General features: G+C 41.8%; 1 protein-coding gene across 20 annotated transcripts in view; it reads right to left on the bottom strand.

Moving 5' to 3' along the window:
• The window catches only part of SHLD2 (shieldin complex subunit 2), a 102,198-nt gene that overhangs the window by 69,919 nt on the left and 10,260 nt on the right, over positions 1 to 22,019 (bottom strand). For 2 of the 20 annotated variants that reach the window (XM_069572360.1, XM_069572368.1), the window contains 4 exons: positions 17,618 to 17,675; positions 12,911 to 12,954; positions 11,356 to 11,499; positions 2,333 to 2,437 (listed from right to left, as the gene is read on the bottom strand). The exons of 2 other annotated variants lie outside the window; for them this stretch is intronic. Coding sequence is in view for 4 of the 18 variants with exons in the window: in XM_069572355.1 (XP_069428456.1) it covers positions 11,356 to 11,470 (115 nt within the window). In the remaining 14 variants the exon portion in view is untranslated. The remainder of the gene's footprint in view (positions 1 to 2,332; positions 2,438 to 11,355; positions 11,500 to 12,910; positions 12,955 to 17,617; positions 17,676 to 22,019) is intronic. 16 more of the 20 variants (XM_069572369.1, XM_069572370.1, XM_069572371.1 and 13 more) reach the window with 9 other exon arrangements.

The following is a 22,019-nucleotide window of genomic DNA, read 5'->3' as shown; positions in this document are numbered from 1 at the left end:
ATCTTCCCGACCCAGGGATCAAACCCCGGTCTCCTGCATTGGCAGGTGGACTCTTTGCCACTGAGCCACAAAGGAAGCCCCAAGGCCAAATTCAGTTGCCTACATGATAACTGTCCCAGTGTCCACTGACAGTCTTCCTGTTTGCCCTTAGAGGGGCTTGAATAGAGTAGGCTCTAGAGCTACGTGAATCAATTATGCAAATTAGCAGACTAAATGACAGTTTCAACTTAAAGAAATAATATCTATTTGGGGCTTATGCAAACCAGGCAATGAACTAGAGGCGTTATATATTTTGCTCATTTCAGCTTCATAATGCCTTACAGGGAGGCTAAATAACTTCCCTAAGGTCCCAACACTAAAGACAAGATTCAAACCAAAGTCTAACAAACATACAATCGTTTTTTTGCCAAAACATTTCAAGTATGGGCTACAAAGGAATATAATTTCAGTTTAATAAACATTCATTTTTTTCAAGAGTGTAAACACCCTTGAATACAACTAAATATTTAAGTAATGAGAAACAAAAAGAGTGCTTGAAAAGAACATTATTGAGGTATCTGGGGAACACGCCCTGTGCTGGGCTGGCCATTTTAATGCATGAACATTTAACTATTACAACAATCCTGGGAAGTTAATATTGATACTTCTTCTTCTTTTTTTTTTTTTACTTAAGAGGAAATGGAAGTTTAGAAGGTGCGAGAAAGTCCAAGGTTACAGAAGTTGCAAGGTATATGGCTGGGATTAGAAATCAAACTCAATCGGTCCATAAATATTTGCTGAGTGTTTATGATGTACCTGGGCTATTCCAAGGCACTTAGAATAGAATGTTAGAGAACCCCTACAAACAGCTCAAGGGCTTCCCAGGTAGCTCAACAGTAAAGACTCCTCCTGCAAGGCAGGAGCCTCAGGAGACGTGGGTTCAATCCCTGCGTCGGGAAGATTCCCCTGGAGAAAGAAATGGCAACCCACTCCAGTATTCTTGCCGGGATAATCCCATGGAGGGAGGAGCCTGGCGAGCTATAGTCCATGGGATCATAAAGAGCCAACACAAGTGAACACACACACAGCTCAACCCAAACCCACCTTGTTTTCGATCGGGCAGTAAATCACTATGAAATTGAAAACGCCCTATAGATTTCTCTTGTAGCTTTGTTTTAAATGATTATGCATACTTTGGTTACATATGTTAAAAATACTTCTCCTAAAGCATAAAGTCGATTGCCATAAAAACTGAATAATCCTCCAGCAGTAAATGTGAAAACATAAGCAATTCCGTCCCCCTGCATGATTTTGAGCATATTGCTAGATAGAGAACACCCCTTTGGAAAATATACTTTCTATGTTCTGAAGGATGTTTTAAACCATTAAGCATTTTACAAAGCTTTTGAAGTCTGTCAGATTTTAAATGACAACAGTGAAATTTCAAAAAGAACCGGAGAAGTCAGCACCAAAGCTAGTTTAACATTAATAATAAGTGATCTAATAAATAGGCCTATGTTTGCCCAGTCAGGTTTTGCGTATTATGTCAGTTGGAAAGCCGGAAGGAAACTGGGTTTAACTCCCATACAACCTGTATCATGACAACATCACTTTATCAGAAATGTAGCTGATATCAGCATAAACACTGAGACAGTTTAAATTTAAAACTGGTTTTTCTTTCCCAACTGTTTTCATAATGATTCATGGTAAAGAACTGAGATGCCTTAAAAAAAAAAAGGGTAATTAACACTTACTGAGACCCTTCTATTTGTCACGTACTACATGATTTTTTCATTTAGTTCTCACAGCCACTTTGTAAGATATTAACCTTTTAGAGAAAGAAACAGAAGCTTTGAGAAATGCAGTACCTTTTCTAAGGTCACCTAGCTAACAAATAGGCAGAGCCAAGGTTCAGACTCTGATGCCCATCATTATAATGCTCCAGGGAACTACCTGTCAGTTTCTTAATTTATTTCACTATGATAATATAATATCAGAACAGAGAAAGCAGAGTAGAATAATGATTTCGATTATGAACTGTTTTAGTACCTCAAAAGTACTATAGGGTGATGTTGACCTTTTAAAAATTCCTAGGACAGTCACTGCAAAAAAGAATATACAAATACCTTCAAGGGGGTCCAGTGGTTAAGACTCTACACTTCCAATGCAGTGGGCACAGGTTTGATCCCCAGTTGGGGAACTAGGATCCCACAGGCCACAAGACACAGTCAAAAAGTTAAAAAAAAAACAAAAAACTTTCCATTTAAAATAGGCTTTCAAGTAGGGAAAAAAAGCAACAAACAAGTTTGAGAAATGCTGAACTTCACTGGTAACAAAACGTACGACATAGTACCTGGAGCCTGGAATATCTGGGTTTGAATCCCAACTCTTCACTTCCTAGCCTAGCCATCAGATTTTGAGCATGTCATTTCACCATTCTTGGTGTCAGTCTTCTCATCTGTTAAAAAAGAAAAAAAAAAAAAAAAAAAGGAAATAACTGCAGAAGACAGACTTGCTAAAAAGATTAGAATGATTAATACATCTGGGGTTCTTAGAACAGAGCCTTAGAATAGTAAGTGCTTGATACAGGTTAAATTATTAGTACTAAAATAATTTCCCTGAGTCTCTATTAAGCTGATAAAAGTTGATGTTCATTATAAATGGCCAAGCAGTCAAGGGATATTTATAGAATGCAGTTTCCCAAACTTATACGATAGAACCCACTTTTCACAGGCCATCCTTCAAAAAGACTGGTTAATGTTTTTTAAACTAAAAAATTTTTTAAACAAAAAAAATGTTTTTAACAAAAAAATTAAAACAAACAAAAAGTACCCTGAGAAACAATAAAGAATTCCATCACTAAAATTAACTCTGTTTAAAAAAAATAGCAAGGTTAACGCTTCCCAGGTGAACACAATGAGGTGCTGGAAGGGTAGTGTGTCGGACGATTGCCCAGGAAGCTCCACACTCCTACCCCCCTACCTTGCTCTACTCATCGCTTCCATCTGGATGTTCCTATGTTGTATCTTTAATTTGTGGTGGTTGTTCTTTAGATGCTCAGTCGTGTCTGACTACTTGTGACCCCATGGACTGCAAACAGCCAGGCTCCTTTGTCCATGGGATTACCCAGGCAAGAATAATGGAGTGGGTTGTCATTTCCTTCTCCAGGGGATCTTCCCGACCCAGTGATCAAACCTGCGTCTCCTGCAAGTCTCCTGCATTGCAGGCAGAATCTTTACCACTAAGCCACCAGGCCAGTAATATCTTTGCAGATTGTAGCATATGGGTTTGGTGACTGGAACTGGTACATGTAGTAGAATGGAACATCGTTTTATTTTCCATTCTCATAACCTTCACTGGCTTCAACTGATCATGTCTCATCACAGTAGTCATTCAATTATCTACAATACTGTGTGGAAACTATTCGTCCTCATCCAATCTATGGCCATTTGAATAAAGACATGTATGGTTTCCATTATCAAGATATATCTAAGTCTCACATCTGTTGTATAGACTTGAAGTCAATATTCAGATCATAGTGTTTTTCCATTTGGTATTTATTGTGTCCATTTGGCAAATTTAGTCATTACCAGGCTTCCCTGGTGGCTCAGTGGTAAAGAATCAACCTGCCAAGGCAGGAGACACAGTTTCAATCCCTGGGTCAGGAAGATCCCCCGGAGAAGGAAATGATAACCCGACTCCAGTATTCTTGCCTGGGAATCCCCATGGACAGAGAAGCCTGGTAGGCTACAGTCCACGGGGTAGCAAAAAGAGTAAGACATGACGTAGCCACTAAACAGCAACAATCATTACCGGAAGTGCTAATTATGCTATGCTTCCATTTAAAATTTTTTCTAAGCAGTATGTGTCAGGATATTCAGAAATGCTTACTTCCTTTGATCAAACACATTAATTCTCAAGAATCTACACTATGAAGATAAATGAGAATACAAGATAAAATCTTATATAAATACACATATTACAACATTGTTTAATATTGTGGAAAATTAGAAATACTGAAAATGTCTAGGGAACTCCCTGGAAGTCCAGTAGTTAGGACTCCACGCTCACTGCTGAGGGTGTGGATTCCATCCCTGGTTGGGGAACTAAGATTCTGCAAGTTGTGCGGCGCAGCCTTTAAACAAGCACACAAAAGTCTAATTTTAGGGGAAGAATTAAACAAAGAGTGGCACATTAGTTGCACTATACAGTCATTACAAATTCTATTTTAAAGATGATGAATAATGCTATGTGAAAAAGCAAGTCACTAGTTTACTTTTGAAGTATAAGCATAATTTTATAAAAGCCAACAAAACACTAAGGAATCAAAATTTAAGAGAAAAATTCAATCTAAAAATATAGCCAGACATCAACTATGGTTGATCTGAGCCATAAGGTGAGCCTTCTTCCTACTTCTCTATGTTTTCCAAGTTTCTTCACTGAGTATATCAATTTTGCTTAAGTCTAACTTGACACCACTTGCCTTTGAGCTAAAAAGTTCTACTAAATGACAAAAGAAACAGTGAGAAGCAAACTGGCTTAGTGGGCAAAGATGGGAAAAGTGCGAAATGTGATTTCTTTCAAAGGTTCTTTCTTATTTTGCGAGAGGCGGAGACAGTCACACATACAAAACAGCCATGTTTTCTTGCTAGCAAAGCTGTTCTTGGTTTGTACAGTGAAATCCCACACATCAATATTTCTTTTATGTGCATGTGTGTGTGTACGCACAGTTGTGTCCAACTCTTTGCCAACCTGGGAAGCTCCTCAATATTCCTTAGTTTTTCTTCCAAGTTCAGTTCAGTTCAGTTCAGTCACTCAGTCGTGTCTGACTCTTTGCGACCCCATGGAATGTAGCACACAAGGTTTCCCTGTCCATCACCAACTCCCAGAGCTTGCTCAAACTCATGCCCATCAAGTCACTGATGTCATCCTACCATCTTATCCTCTGTTATCCCCTTCTCCTCCGCCTTCAATCTTCCCCAGCATCAGGGTCTTTTCCAATGAGTCAGTTCTTCCCATTAGGTGGCCAAAGTATTGGAGCTTCAGCTTCAGTATCAGTCCTTCCAATGAATATTCAGGACTGATTTCCTTTAGGATTGACTGGCTTGATCTCCTTGCAGTCCAAGAGACTCTCAAGAGTCTTTCCCAACTCCACAGTTCAAAAGCATCAGTTCTTCAGTGCTCAGCTTTCTTTATAGTCCAACTCTCACACCCATACATGACTACTGTAAAAACCATAGCTTTGACTAGATGGACATTTGTCAATCAAGGAACATCTCTGCTTTTTAATATGCTGTCTAGGTTGGTCATAGCTTTTCTTCCAAGGAGCAAGCATCTTTTAATTTCATGGCTGCAGTCACCATCTGCAGTGGTTTTGGAGCGCAAGAAAATAAAGTCGGTCACTCTTTTTTGTTCTAGAGAAACATGATGAATCATGATTCAAAGTATTCTGTGACCTGAGACAGTCTGAAAACATATTTTAAATATGCCAAAGATTAATGTAGTATAACCTTTGGTTTTAAGGCATTTGGGGAGGTAAAACACTTAAGAGTTTCGCAACTTTATGAACTGATACATTTTCAAAATTCCAAAAATAGATATTTAAGGAATTGGTGCTTTCACTGCTGTGGGCCGAGTTCAATCCCTGCTCAGGGAATCAAAATCCCACAAGTCATACAGTGCAGCCAAAAAAAAACAAAAAAAGACATTTAATATGTAGCATTTCAGGTTATATTTATAACTTAAATATGGATTAGCTATTGCTAAAATGTTACTAAATTCACATACCTCTAAAGAAATCAAGAACTATACATATTGCTATTTGTGACCTCCTTTTGTGATTCAGAAACTTTTACACTCCTCAACCTGGTGTCCACTGTGCAAAGGTCTGAAGACCTAAAGATTTCTCATTTCAATTTGAACTTAGGCTTATCTCTACCTATATACAAACCCCTTAGAGACCAGTTTGTCAAGGTCAAAAAATCAAGTGAACACCAATCAATTCCACCCCTGCCTTCCTCCTTTCCCAAGGCTAAGCCTTGCCATAAAAGAAAACAGTCCCATGCTAGGGTTTTTTATGACATTCTGCGCAAAGGCCACAGACAGCTAAACGCTGCCAAATAGACCTGAAAACAATGAAGTCATCGAGCTTTGTGCATAACCCAGAGTTGCAATCCGTCAGCATCAAGGCATTTTCCCAGAAAATTAATAAAAATTTTGAGATTAGCTAAGACCACCACGTTCTTACAATCATCTGAAATGTACGCCCCTTCAATTAATCCCTCTTTCCTGCTGCACTCTGATCTCATTCCTACTCGGTACTCTCTCTCTCTTTGACCATCACACGCCTCCCATAGCTGTACTTCTTAATAACCCTTTCCACTGTTTCACTGCAAATACCCTAAACCCCAACCAACTTAAATTGGTTGCCAGCAGTCTTGTTCTCAAAACTAATCTGGGTGCAAGCTAATCTCTCCCCACTCAGCAAACATGAAGCCTTGCGACCCCATGGACTGTAGCCTACCAGGCTTCTCCCATGGGATTCTCCAGGCAAGAGTACTGGAGTGGGGTGCCATTTTCCTTCTCCAGGGGATCTGCCCAACCCAGGGATTGAACCCGGGTCTCCTGCATTCCAGGTGGATGCTTTAACCTCTAAGCCACCAGGGAGGCCATGGGAAGCATGGCAGTTAGGCCTTACTCACCAGCACAGTTCTTCACCCTCAAATAAAAGCACATCTTCTGAGAGTTAGGCCATCTGTTAGGTCTCTCCCCTTGTCATCGCCTGTCCTCCTGGTCACTCTTTCACAATCACTAACGGCTTTGGAACATGGTTCAGTATTTTTCCACCCCTTGCTCTGCCACCATTCTGAGCAACTCACTTCCTGTTTAGCTGACTCCTATAAAAGTTTAGCTCTACAGTTTCCTTATCTCCTCCAACTCCAGGAATCTTTACCATCTCTCCACTTCAGAAACCCATAGCCAGATCTCACCTTCAGCCACACCAGCAAGGGCTTCTCCTATTTAATCTCAAATTCCAATACCCACGTCTCAGCCACTACTACAGAAGCTACTTCCTGGTTTCATTTGTTTCCTACTCCGCCTATCCTCAGTGGCCCAGAACTCCAAATGCTCATACTACTGAAATTTCTTTCATCCTTTGTCTGCTACACTGGGCTTTAAACTCAAACTAAAATCAATCCAATTGCTCAGCTTGTCCGCTCAAACCCTCAGGCTGGTGAGGCCTGAGAGATAGGGGGGAAAAAATCACCTGACAACTAAATATACCAGAGCCATGAAAAATTATTACGATTCTTCTAAGTAATAATCCAATTCAGTTAGCCCTCTCATTTCTCTCAATGGCCTTCTTGAAATTCTCCCTTTCTGCATTTCCCTAGTGGCCCAGTAGTTTAGAATTCACCTTGCAATCCAAGAGACACTGGTTCAACCTCTGGTCTGAGAACTAAGATCCCACATGCCCTGGGGCAACTAAGCCTGTAATACCATAACTAAGATCCCACATGCCTTGGGGCAACTAAGCCTGTAATACCATAACTAAGATCTCACGTGCCTTGGGGCTACTAAGCCTGTAATACCATAACTACCCCACGCCCAAGGAGGAGGAGGGCCTAGAGGAGCTATTCCACATTCAAGGTCAGGAGGGGCGGCAGGTGAGGAGATACCCCTCATGCAAGGTAAGGAGCAACAGCTGCGCTTTGCTGGAGCAGCCATGAAGAGATACCCCATGTCCAAGGTAAGAGAAACCCAAGTAAGACGGTGGGTGTTGCAAGAGGGCATCAGAGGGCAGACACACTGAAACCATAATCACAGAAAATTAGTTAATCTAATCACACTATGCAGGGTTCCAAAGAATAGCAAGAAGAGATAAGAAAGCATTCCTCAGTGATCAATGCAAAGAAATAGAGGAAAACAACAGAATGTGAAAGACTAGAGATCTCTTCAAGAAAATGAGAGATACCAAAGGAACATTTCATGCAAAGATGGGCTCGATAAAGGACAGAAATGGTCTGGACCTAACAGAAGCAGAAGATATTAAGAAGAGATGGCAAGAATACACAGAAGAACTGTACAAAAAAGATCTTCACATCCAAGATAATCATGATGGTGTGATCACTCATCTAGAGCCAGACATCCTGGAATGTGAAGTCAAGTGGGCCTTAGAAAGCATCACTATGAACAAAGCTAGTGGAGGTGACAGAATTCCAGTTGAGCTATTTCAAATCCTGAAAGATGATGCTGTGACCTGTTTAACTGGAGAGAAGCCTGCACACCACAACTAGAAAAACCCTCATGTCAGGACTCAGACACACCACAGCTAAATAAATAATTAAACATTAAAAAAAAAGAACTTCTCCCTTTTCCCTCAAACCCTCTCCTACAATCATCATCTCCTATGATCTCGGCTGATGAGGTGGTCCCCCCACTTCATGAAAAGCTCATCAAGCGTACTGACGCCCCGCGTCCCTCACTCTTCTCCATCCGCACCATCCTTCCTTCCTTTATCCCTACTGTGGTGGGATCAATATTCCTATTGCCACTCAGTCCTAGTATCCTCATTCTGCTCTCTCCATGCATAAGGACAATGTCAACCAATTTCACACACCTCCTCCTTCTTCCTGTATCATCAACTGCTCCCTTCCTCTGACTCTCTCCGTTTAACACATAAATATGCTGAACTTTCTCTTGATACACCATGCCCTCTACCTATGATCCTATAGCTCTATAAGCTTTTTGAAAAGAATATCTGCACTTACTGCTCCCACTCTCTCACAACCATTCACTCCAGTTCTCAACAACCTGGCATTTATCTCTACCACAGAGATTTCACTGAAATTATTCCACCAGAGATGATCAATCACCTACTTGCTGCTCTGTCCTCATTGCAGCCAAACTATTTTCTACATTTGACACTGCTGACCACGCTTTTCCTAAAACTTCTCTGTCTTCATTTAATGACATTTACTGAAAACCTACTTTATGATAACAATTGGGGATAAAATGATGAATATGACAATCTTAGCCCTCAAGAAACTTAGAATCAAGTTGGGGAAACTTCTATGGCAACTCATATTCTTCTTTCAGCCTCTCACATCATCCCTTCCTTTCTCTATTCAGCCCACAGATGCTTACACTTCCCCATGGCTCCCCTCTACGCTCATCTCACATCCGTCCCAGGATTACTATATTTATGCTATCTACTCACCGATGATGACAAAATGCACATCGATAGCTGAGAATTCTGTCCTGAGTTCTAGAATCAGGATTTCATTGGTTTTATTCTCTATGAAAAGATATAGGTACTTGTATATTTCACTATCTTGATAACATCCCTTGATAACCAAAGTTTTCAATTTTGATGAAATCCAACTTATCTATTTTTTTTCTTTGGCTACTTGTGCCTTTTGTGTCCTATTTAAGGAAGCTCTGCCTAATCTAAGATCATAAATATCTGTACCTACATTTTTTCTAAGTTTTTTTTTTTTATAGTTTCAGCTCTTTTAATTAGTTCTTTAATCCACTGAAACCATCACTTTTGAAAGCTAAGCATTTCAGTGGCAGTATCTGAAGGTTTAAGAGTAAAAAGAGTTTTTTAAACTCTAAAACCATGGCTTTAAATATCACACCCCAAGGCAAGGAAACTGCTGGCAGACTTTACACGTAAGGGAAGTGAATGAAAGTTGCTCAGTTGTGTCCGGCTCTTTGCAATCCCAGGGACTATACAGTCCATGGAATTCTCCAGGTCAGAATACTAGAGTGGGCAGCCTTTCCCTTCTCCAGGGGATCTTCCCAACCCAGGGGTCACACCTAGGTCTCCCGCATTGCAGGCAGATTCTTTATCAGCTGAGCCACAAGGAAAGCCCAAGTATACTGGAAGGGGTAGCCTATTCCTTCTCCAGTGGATCTTCCTGACCCAGGAATTGAACCAGGGTCTCCTGCATTGCAGGCGATGCTTTACCTGAGTTATCAGGGAAGCCTTTATACTTTAAACTACAGCATAAAGAAAGTGGCAGGTGGTGACAAAAATGCAATTCTCCCACAACAAATGAGAGGACATAAAAACCTAGGGAAGGAGTACAGAGAGAAAGAGGAATTGGGAGATAGCTTAGATACAAGTTCAAAGTTTCTATCTCCTGTCCCAGCTGGGGCTAAGGCTGGGGTGAGGAAGATCTCCAGTATGTTTGTGGGGGAGGATCTGGAATAGAAGATAATTATGTTTTCCTTTTCCAAGTCATGGATGAGGGAACTACAAGCTTTTTGGCAAAACTTTACAGCTAACACTAATCCAATGCAGTAGGGGAGCAACAGCCAATAACATGCCCAGACCACACTCCTGAAAAGCTACCTCAGAGTCCCAAGCATGCCAGCATAACGTGGAACCCACTAAGGAGTTTGCTTTGGGCCAATGGACCCAAAAAAGCCTGGGATTAAGGAAGACCCAGCATACACAGACTTGCCGACCAGGACCAGAGGCCATGGACATCAGCCTCAGATGCAGCGGAGCAGACCGTGCCATTCAGGACTAAGCCAGTATAAGATACAGTCTCACAGTGGCCAAGGGCACTGCTGCTGCTAAGTCGCTTCAGTCGTGTCCGACTCTGTGCGACCCCATAGACAGCAGCCCACTAGGCTCCTCTGTCTCTGGGATTCTCCAGGCAAGAATACTGGAGTGGGTTGCCATTTCCTTCTCCAATGCATGAAAGTGAAAAGCAAAAGTGAAGTCGCTCAGTCGTGCCCGACTCTTAGCGACCCCATGGACTGCAGCCTACCAGGCTCCTCCGTCCATGGCATTTTCCAGGCAAGAGTACTGGAGTGGGGTGCCATTGCCTTCTCCAGCCAAGGGCACAGGATGGCACAAAGGTGAGAGGCCCCACCTCTATGGCAGAAAACATTACATGGCTTCTCTGTCAATACTTCCCACCCCAGAAATAAAAGAGGGGGCGCTGTATGAGAAAACTGAACACTTTATCTAAAGGACTGATTATTTACCTGAACATCTGAGTTAACCTGGAATTAACTAAGTTAAACCAGAAGGTACTGGCAAGACTGTTTTCTATTATGTAGTAGAATAAGAAGCTCCAGAAATAAGGTAATTTTAGTTATAGAGAGAAAATGAAAATTACATGTTTGCACATTCAAATTTGTAGCTTAGAAAATTTATGCCCACTATACTTTCAATTAAGTGTCTCACTGGACAAAAAGTAAAAAGGTAAAGCCCTTGCTGATATGATCTACCTCTCCAACATCACAGCATGCTGTTCTACAGCTGGACAACCAAAATCACTCTGGTTCCCAAGATGTGTCAAGGTCTTTCCTCCCTCCCACCACCTTCCCAGGTGGTGCCAGCGGTAAAGAACCTACCTGCCAGTTCAGGAGACATGAGAGATGCCAGTTCGATCCCTAAGGTGGGAAGATCCTTTGGAGTGGGAAATGGCAATCCGCTCCAGTATTCTTGCCTGGAGAATTCCATGGACATAGGAGCCTGGCAGGCTAGTGTCTATGAGGCTGCAAAGAGTCGGATATGACTGATTGTGTGCACAGACACACGCAGACACCCAGACACACACATATACACTCTTCCTCTCCCCTGGTTTTTCCACACGGTGTTTTTCCTTCACTTATACCCAGAGCTCTTTACACAGGTTGCTCCAACTCAGCCTTTAATTTCAATGGGAATGTTTCATCCTTGAAGAGGACTCTCTGGCCACCCTATCTGAAGCTGCACAGGACCCTGATACTTCCTCTCCAGCACTCCTTGCAATCTAACCTCCAAAGTTCTTCCTTGTCTGTCTTGTTCACCTCAGGGTCTGGTCACTAATAGGTGCTCAATAAAGAGTTTTATATAAATGAATGAACAAAGGAAAATGAGAGAGTCAAAATAAACTTTAAAATCTTCTAATAAATCTGAGTATTAAGGAGTTAAAAAAATTAAAAGTAGGACTTCCCTGGGGGCGTGGTACATAAGGATCTGCCTGCCAATGCAGGGGACACGGGTTTGGTCCCTGGTCCGGGAAGATTCCATTTGCCTCAAGGCAACTAAGCCTGTGCTCTAGACCCTGAGAGGCGCAACTGCTGAAGCTCGTGCACCTCGAGCTCATGCACCACAACAGAAGCAGCCACCACAATGATAAGCCCGTGCACCCCAAGGGAGAGCAGCCCCCGATCACCATAACCAGAGAAAGCACGTGCAAAGCAAGGAAGACCCAGCATAGCCAAAGTAAATAAATAACGCTCAAAAAGAGGCTGTACTGGCTATTCAAGAGTCTTCGAAAAACAGGTAAAAGCAGACAACCACCACATTTCAATTTGGATGTCAAAGTCATATAAACGACCATAAGTAAGTCCCTATTTCTACTTTAAGAACAATGCAATTACAGAGTTTTACAAAGATGGTATGTAAATCCAGAGGGTGCCTTCTCCAGGCGAAAGCCACGAAAACAGAAACACAGGACAGAAACAGATCTGACAAAGAATCAAGGCAACTGATTAAATTAAAATAAATAGAGTCCATAAGAATGAAATGCAGCCCATAAAAACTCTGAAGAACAACAGAGTCTGTTTGAATACAATGGAAAGTGCTTCATCCTCTTTCATGGTTCGGTGATAATGTAATAGGATATCAGTTCTTTCCACATGAATTTCTAACACTAATGTAACTTTAAGAACACAGAAGTATGTTAGATGTGTCTGTGTGTGTAAGTTGATCACGATAAATAGCAGACGAACTAAAGTATGTGAACAGCAACGTGAGCGCCAGCTCTCCAAAGTGATGATCAAGATTCAAGCCAACTCACCCTATGAAAACAACTAGAAACACTAAGCAAAACATAAAAAGCAAATTCTTAAAAGTCACTAAGCCATAATAAGAGAGTAAGGAATACCCAGTTACAATTCTGTGAGAAAACCAGGAACCTACCATAAATTAGCACTGGAGCTGCTTTTGATCTGAGGGCATTCGACCTTGAGGAAAAATAAAAATTTTTGTTTGATGGTGCCGTAGGTTGTAAGGAACATAATTCAACACACAGGACCCACATAAGATGACAAGTCTAATGAGAGAGTATCCCCGCAATAACCGAGAACGCCAAAGGGCAACACTCCTACGGTAACAGTCACCCGGAAGTGAACCAGTCCCCAAAGTCCGGTAACCAAGTCTTGCATGGTCTCTCGGTCCTGGGAATTACAAACCTTGGAGTAAGGTGGCACTTTGCCTAATCCCAGGTGCCTATAGAATAAAGCATAAAAAACTAAAAAGTTGCATATAAAGAATAGATAAGATACACAGAAGATACAATGAGAGATGATAAAATTGGGTCGAAACAGTATTTAAAGGGGTTAACAGCTGAAATTACCCTGGAACCCATGTCAGATCCCCACCTCTAGAATCAAAACTCACAAAGAACACACACACAACAGAGTACATCGGTAAAGTCGATGAATAACACGTAAACTCACACTCCAACCACAGTGAACTACGATGTAGCTATGGAATTCATGGGATTCCCTGATGGCTCAGCAGTAAAGAAGATGCCTGCACTAGATGAGGGTTTGATCTCTGAGTTGGGAAGATCCCTTGGAGAAGAAAAGGGCGACCCACTCCAGTATTCTTGCCTGGGAAATCCCGTGGACGAGAGGAGTCTGGCGGGTTACAGTTCATGGGGTCGCAAAAGAGTCGCTTACAACTTAACAACGAAACAACAACAAACTATTTCATACCATTTTGATCAGGATTTTTTTGTTTTGAAAAAGAAAACACTTGGACCACATTTAAAAAGTAGAGCAAAGATATTACAAAGATACACATAAATGAGAAATGAAATTAAAATTAGAAAGTCATCTTTCTGACCACATCACATCACAAGTTTCTGGCTAGCATTTAGATTAGCCATGGCTAGCCAAAAGGCACGTGCTGTCCAAAGGTACCTTCCCAAAAGGCAGTCAATCATCTGCAGCCTGAGGAACAAGGGATTAAGGTCACATGACCACCTGAAAGCATGTCCTGCTGTGAGGACAGAGCAGTGACCTCAAGATCAATAGTATAGCCACTCTCACATCCGTACATGATTACTGGAAAAACCACAGCTTTGCCTATATGGACCTTTGTCAGCAAAGTGATGCCTTTGCTTTCTAATACTCTATCTAGGTTCATCATAGCTTTTCTTCCAAGGAGAAAGTGTTTTTATTCCAAGGCTGTGGTCACTGTCCGGTTGCCACAGATTGTCAGGAGAAATATCAATAACTTCAGATATGCAGATGACACCACCCTTATGGCAGAAAGCAAAGAAGAAGTAAAGAGCATCTTGATGAAAGTGAAAGAGAAGAGCGAAATATACTCTGCATATAAGTTAAATAAGCAGGGTAACAATATACAGCCTTGATGTACTCATTTCCTGATTTGGAACCAGTCTGTTGTTCCACGTAAGGCTCTAACTTAACTATTGCTTCTTGACCTGCATACAGGTTTCTCAAGAGGCGGATCAGGTAGTCTGGTATTCCCATCTCTTTAACAATTTTCCAGTTTGTTGTGATCCACACAGTCAAAGGCTTCAGTGTAGTCAATGAAACAGAAGTTGATGTTTTTCTGGAATTCCCTTGCTTTTTCTATGATCCAATGGATGCTGGCAATCTGATCTGCCTTTTCTAAATCCACTGTATATCTGGAAATTCTCAGTTCATATACTGTTGAAGCCTAGCTTGAAGGATTTTGAGCATTACCTTCCTAACATGTGAAACGAGTACAATTGTACAGTAGTTTGAACATTCTTTGGTGTTGCCATTCTTTGGCGTTGCCTTTCTTTGGGATTGGAATGAAAACTGACCATTTCCAGTCCTGTGGCCACTGCTGAGTTTTCCAAATTTCCAAAGTGCAGCACTTTTAACAACACCATCTTTTAGGATTTGAAAGAGCTCAGTTGGAATTTCATCACCTCCACGTGCTTTGTTTGTAGTAACGCTTTCTAAGGCCCACTTGAGTTCATACTCCAAGATGTCTGGCTCTAGGTGAGTGACCACACCATCATGGTTGTCTGTGTCATTAAGACCTTTTTTATACAGTTCTTCTGTGTATTCTTGCCACATCTTTTTAACCTCTTCTGCATCTGTTAGGTCTTTACCAATTCTGTTCTTTATTGTGCCCATCTTTGCATGAAATGTTCTGTTAGTATCTCTAATGTCCTTGAAGAGATCTCTAGTTTTTCCCATTCTATTATTTTCCTCTATTTCTTTCCATTGTTCACTTAAGAAGGCTTGCTTTCTTATCTCCCCTTGCTATTCTTTGGAACTCTGCATTCAGATGGGTATATCTTTCCTTTTCTCCTTTGCCTTTCGCTTCTCTTCTTTTCTCAGCTATTTGTAAGTCCTCCTCAGAGAGCCATTTTGCTTTCTTGTATTTCTTTTTCTTGGGGATGGTTTTAGTCACAGCCTCCTGTACAGTGTTATGAACCTCCATCCATAGTTCTATAGGCACTCTATCAGATCTAATCCCCTTGAATCTATTTGTCACCTCCATTGTATAATCATAAGGGATTTGATTTAGGTCATACCTGAATGGTCTAGTGGTTTTCCCTACTTTCTTCAATTTAAGTCTGAATTTTGCAGTAGGGAGCTCATGATCTGAGCCACAGTCAGCTCCCGGTCTTGTTTTTGCTGACTGTATAGAGCTTCTCCACCTTCAACTGCAAAGAATACAACCCATCTGATTTCGGTATTGACCATCTGGTGATGTCCATGTATATAGTTGTCTCTTGTGTTGTTGGAGGAGGGTGCTATAACTAGTGCACTGTCTTGGCAAAACTCTGTTGGCCTTTGCCCTGCTTCATTTTGTACTCCAAGGCCAAAATTGCCTGTTACTCCAGGTATCTCTTGACTTCCTACTTTTGCATTTCAATACCCTATGATGAAAAGGACATCGTTTTTTGGTATTAGTCCCAGAAGGTCTTGTAGGTCTTCAGAGAACCATTCAACTTCAGCTTCTTCGGCATTGGTGGTTGGGGCACAGACCTGGAACACTGTGATGCTCCATGTTTGCCCTGGAAATGAACTGAGATCATTCTATCATTTTTAAGACTGTGCCCAAGTACTGCCTCCCGAGAGCTCCCCCGGTGGCTCAGACGGTGCGGGAGACTCAGGTTCAGGCCCTGGGTCAGGACGATCCCCCGGAGAATGGAACAGCTACCCACTCCAGCATTCCTGACTAGAGAATTCCATGGACAGAGGAGTCTGGCAGGCTACAGTCCTGGGGTGACAAAACTCAGACACAGTTGATTAACAATTTCACTTTCACAACATTTCGAAGAATGGATGCTTTCAAATTGTGGTGCTGGAGAAGACTCTTGAATGTCCTTTGGATTACAAGGAGATCAAACCAAGTCGACCCTAAAGAAAATCAACCCCGAATATTCATTGGAAGGACTGATGCTGAAGCTGAAGCTCCAATAGTTTGGCCACATGATACAAAGAGCCAACTCACTGGAAAAGACCCTGATTTTAGGAAAGTTTGACGGCATGAGGCGAAGGCAACAATGGAAGATGAGAGACTTGGACGGCATCATCAGCTCTATGGATATGAGTCTGAGCAAACACCAGGAGACAGTGAAGGACAGGGAAGCCTGGCATGCTGCAGTCCACGGGGTCGCAAAGAGTCTAACATGACTGAGCACCTGAACAACAACAGCTACAGGTAATTTGGCAAAAAACATGTTAGTTAACATGATAATTTGACTGAAATGACAATCAAAAATAAACATACTTGTACTGACATTAATTCCTTACTTTTGATAAATGTATCATGGCTATGTAAGATGTGGGTAGTAGGGAAAGATGGGTAAAGGGAACTCTCTGTAGTATCTTTACAACTCTTCTGTAAATGTAAAATTATTTCTAAAGAAAAATTATTATAAACAAAATTATTCAAAATAAAAATCAATTCTCAAAAGTGGAAAAATTGAAAATACTTAGTCTTTTTTGTTTTCAATTGCAGTGTTCTCCTATTATATGGAAGTAGAGCATTCCTCTGAAATCTTTAAGCCAAAACAGCATAAATCGAAGAAGCAATTACCTTAGGAGACAGCTAGCTAAGGGATGCACAAAATAAATCGAGATAGGAACAGTTCAAAGCTATGGTTGAGCGTGTTACCAGAGAAGGAGTTTGGTGGTGGACCACCCCTATAACAGCTGGCTCCCTTCAACACAAATGCTGAATGCTATTTTCGCTTTTTGCCTTTTTCCATAAAAGTGAAAATCCTCTTCAGATTGCTTTCAGTTATTAAAAACAGGTACTAATGTAGGTCTTTCATAAAAGTGGAGTAAATCGAACTTCCCAAAAGTGAGGGATGCTGTACATGTATCCATCCCTTAATTATATCATGGACTGCTTATATGATCCTATATATATATATTTTAGAATTATTATTTCATATTTCAAAATTTCCAGGTTTTATCCTACTGTTTAAAATTCTAATTGATTTTTTGCCAATTATTACGGCTTTCACTGATAACTACAGAGAAAAATTAGAAAAATATAAATCTTCCATATTGAGAACCAATATGAAAAAACTGGGATTTACATTAGAAATAATATGAATCTATACAATCAGGTTAGGAATAAAATCTGAGCATCCCTTACCATCCCATCTATCCTGTTTCTGAGTTCAGACACCAAGAGCTGGGTCAGTGGGCAACACCTGTAATTCAAAATGCACAGGTATTATGGACTTATGTATAGGTTTTTGTTATTCTCATTTGTACACTTTTGCAGTTTTCTCTAAGGAAATGTTAAAATAAATTAAAACCATAAGAGGCAAGGATTTGGAACTTCTCAGGGCTTGGGTTTTTTTTTAGCTTTTCCCACTTAAACTTTTTCGAAGTGATTTAGGGAGCCAATAAATAAAGCCAATTGCAATTGCTTCCTGAAGATAGTCAAAGTCTATAATTAATTAGAATAGACTTGTAAAAATATACCAGATTATTATTCAAAATAAATTCATTTTTACCTGACCTAGAAAAAACACACGAAGGTAAGGATAAATATTTGCTTTAACTTGAACCTTTCATCACAAATGTCCTACATTCTTGATGTCTAGATACGTGTTCTTTGCGTATTAGCAGCTTTTCACTGACACTTCGTTTTTTTCTTTTTTAAATAGCTGACTGAAATTTTCATTGGGGATGGCTGGCAGATATCAACTTCCAGAATCGAAGATGTAATCCCCTTTGTGCTTCTTTGATTTACATGACCCTACAAGAATGCAATCATGAAGATTCTATGGTTGATTAAGACACTGACGAAACGACCTGAAGGACACCTTCACACACTGACCCCACTCTCGGGCTGTGCTTCTGACCATATGGTACTCTAACAGTTGCTGTGATGAGGCTGGCATTTCCACGCCTGAAACAAATATAAGAACTTCCGATCTCAACATAGAGGTCACACTAGTTGTTTTCATTTAAGCCACTTGCCTTATGTGTTACTCCAAGGACAGTAAGTTGCTGACAGCAGCTTCATCTGAGCCTTTGATATTTCATTATAATTCTCAAGATTTTTCCCAGAAGTTAAGGATGGGTTTCTGTCCTAGCAACAGAGTAAACCCCACAGCGTGGAGTTATTGCTGTACAAGCTGTCAATGGTAAAAAGCTTTTCAAAAAAACAGGAGCCATACTCTTAAAACTATCATCGTTATATAAGATGTCAAAGGGAACAAGACTCTGCAAATTTCTCAATACAGAGAACACAGAACACAGTGACAGTCAGTCCCAAAGGTACTGGAACCTGCAGATTCCTCAGTGTAGAGAACACGAAACCGTGAGCATGACGGTTCCCAGTGTTAGGGATGTTTCACCCATCTTAAACTGTACTTGTATTCTAAAAATATATATTATTGCAATAAGATAACACAGACAGCATTAGTTACTTTCAATGGTAAATATGGCAAACACTGTTGGCTACCAATTTAACAATTTTTCCTTCCACAACTTTCTCCCTTGCTGGCACAGCCTGCCTATACCTCAGAAGCTAAAAGTGCCAGAAAGTTCTCTTTCTAGCCTCTGTTATGGCAAGAGCATGAATTAATAATCCTATCTACTGGGGCCTCAGAGAGCTGCAGCTGGCCGGCAGGCCTTTGGAAAAGGCTTTCCTCACCAATAAAGAGATATCTAGGACTTCCCTGGTGGTACACTGGATAAGAATCCATCTGCCAACGCAGGGGACTCAGGTTTGATCCCTGGTCTGGAAAGATTCCACATCCATGGGAAAACTATGCCTGTGCACCACAACTCTACTGAGCTTGTGCTCCACAGCCCGTGTGCTGCAACTGCTGAAGCCAGCGTGCTCTGGAGGCCTGCAGGCTGCAACTACTGAGCCTGTGTGCCAAAACTACTCCAGCGTGCACGTCCAGAGCACATGCTCTGCAATAGGAGAAGCCACAGCAACGAAAAGCCCACCCACCATAGGAGAGTAGTCCCAGCCTGCCGCAACTAGAGAAAGCCCTCACAAAACGATGAAGATCCAGTGCAGCTTAAAACAGAGAGAGAGAGGGGTACAGGAGGAAACTGCTGCCCTAGGTAACGCTTGGCGGCATCTGCATGGGACCCCTAGAAAACTGCAGCAATCTCACAACCCTAAGGAAAGATATCACCACGTTGCTAAAAATAACACTGAGAAATCACTGGGTAACTAAGCCCTGTACCAACAATGAATATCCTTGCATCCAGACTTCTTGTGCTCAGCTGCTCAGTCGTGTAGGACTCTCTGCAGCCCCACAGACAGCCAGGCAGGCGCCTGTCCATGGAATTTTCCAGGCAAAAATACTGGAGCAGGTTGCCATTTCCTACTCCAGGGGATCTTCCCAACCTAGGGATCAAACCCACACTTCTTAATGTCTCCTGCACTAGCAGGTGGATTCTTTATCACTAGCGCCACCTTCTTGTCCGGTAAGTTATTAGTTTATGGCTTTAGTTTAAGCCACCTTTGTCAGGATAGTGTCACTTGCGGGCCAGTCCATCTGTTCACTGCATGCTATCAGGATCAGGCATTTGTGTGTGTCAGTCGCTCAGTCGTGTCCTACTCTTTGCAACCCCATGGACTCCTCTGTCCCTAGGATTCTCCAGGCAAGAATACTGGAGTGGTTTGCCATTTCCTTCTCCAGGGCATCTTCCCAACCCAGGGCTCAAACCTGGGTCTCCTGCATTGCAGGCGGATTCTTCACCGTCTGAGCCACCAGGGAAGCAAATATCTATTCACTGCAAGCTATCAAGATCGGGCATTTAGACTACTGCTACTTAGCTGACTCCAGTCATTACTGTTACTCGAAAACTGGGTAGGCCTCTTGGTGGGTGTCTAGCCAGTATGATAGGGATAGAACAGAATAGTTATACAGGTAGTTGTAGAAGTCCCAGTAGGGGACTATAGATGGAGAAGGAAACCTCAAGAAAGCTACTGGGACATTGTTCAATGAAGCAGCTTGCTCAACCATAAAACTATAAACAAACCCACAAGACATGCCCCAGGCCATTAGATGGAAGAAAAACATCACCACCATTCTAGAGTCAGACACTTTCCTGCCAAGTATGAAGGAGGATCTAGTGATGTATGCCTTACGTCTGCATCTGTGTCTACTTGAAGAAGGCGGTCTTTTCCCCTCCCGCTCTTGTTCACTATAAAATGGGTAGCCCACTCAATCCTTAGGGCAGAGCTCCCTTGCCTGCCCACCTGCATCTCTTATAAGTATCCTGTATGAACAGATCCACTTCTTGCCTATCACTTTGTCTCTCACTGAACTCCCTCTACACTGAGACACAAAGAAGCTCAGTCTCAGTAAGTCCAGACATAAGGTGAGTGATTCTAATTAAAAGATCATGGGTTAGAGTCCCAAACTGGGTTTTGGCTGGGTTCCAGTCCTGGCCTCATGGGTTCAAGTCTCAAACTAGGTTTTGGCTGGGTTTGAGTCTCAGCACATGGGTTCAAGCCCCATTCTGAGGTAAATGATTTCAAACAGGCACAGCCAAGCCAAAGATCAGGAGATCTTTGTAATCTTTGTAATACATCCAGATCCTTCTTTATTACTTGCAGCAAGTAAGGAGGACACCTGGGAACTTTCCCAAAGTAGTCTTTTCCCAAACAGCAAAAGTGGGGAGGTTTTGTTTTGTTCTAATTTATTTGTGTGAAAGTCACTCAGTCGTGTTCAACTCTGCGACCCCAAGGACTATTCAGTCCATGGAATTCTCTAGGCCAGAATACTGGAGTGGGTAGCCTTTCCCTTCTCCAGGGGAACTTCCCAATCCAGGGATCAAACCCAGGTCTCCCACATTATAGGCGAATTCTTTACCAGCTGAGCCACAAGGGAAATGAATAATTTATTTATTTGGCTGCACCAGGTCTTAGGTGAAGTATGCTGAATCTTTAGTTGCATTGTGAGAACTCTCAGTTGTGGCATCTATCTCCATGACCAGGGATCAAACCCAGGCGGCAGGGAGTCTTATCCACTGGACCACCAGCGAAGTCCAAAAAGTGGGGAAGTTTTAAGCTAAGGGTACATGCATATTCGTGAACAGGCCTGAGTAAAGGAGAAATTGGCATAAAATTGGGACAAGGAATTTCAGGGTGGTCCAGTGGTTAAAACCCCTCATTTTCACTGCAAGGGTACAGTCAATCCCTGGTCGAGTGAACTAAGATCCCACAAGCTGAGCAGTGTGGCCAAAACAACAATAAATTGGAGCAAATTGGGGCAAAGATCAACAGAGTCCAAGCTTTGGTTGGTTAAGGTCAGGAGGCTCAGCATCATTCCATCCTCTACCTGGGTGGGGGCCTTAGTTCCTGCAGAACTCAAAGCTACCCTATGTACATCTTGTGAGGAGGAGCTAGGACTCTGCTTTATCACTGCACTACTGTTTAACTGTCTTTTCTCTGTCCTGTGTTCCCCTACTTTCCTTAAGGTCATAATTACTGCCAGACTTCTTTCATGGGCAGGCATTGTAACCAGACAGAGATCACAAAATGGCTTCTCTTATGTCAAGAAAGTGGTTCCCGG

The sequence above is a fragment of the Ovis canadensis genome, chromosome 25 (genome assembly GCF_042477335.2).
Source record: "Ovis canadensis isolate MfBH-ARS-UI-01 breed Bighorn chromosome 25, ARS-UI_OviCan_v2, whole genome shotgun sequence".
Classification (NCBI taxonomy): Eukaryota; Metazoa; Chordata; class Mammalia; order Artiodactyla; family Bovidae; genus Ovis; species Ovis canadensis.
The sequence above is the reverse complement of the archived record's forward strand: the minus strand, read 5'-3'. Positions and strand labels throughout refer to the sequence as shown.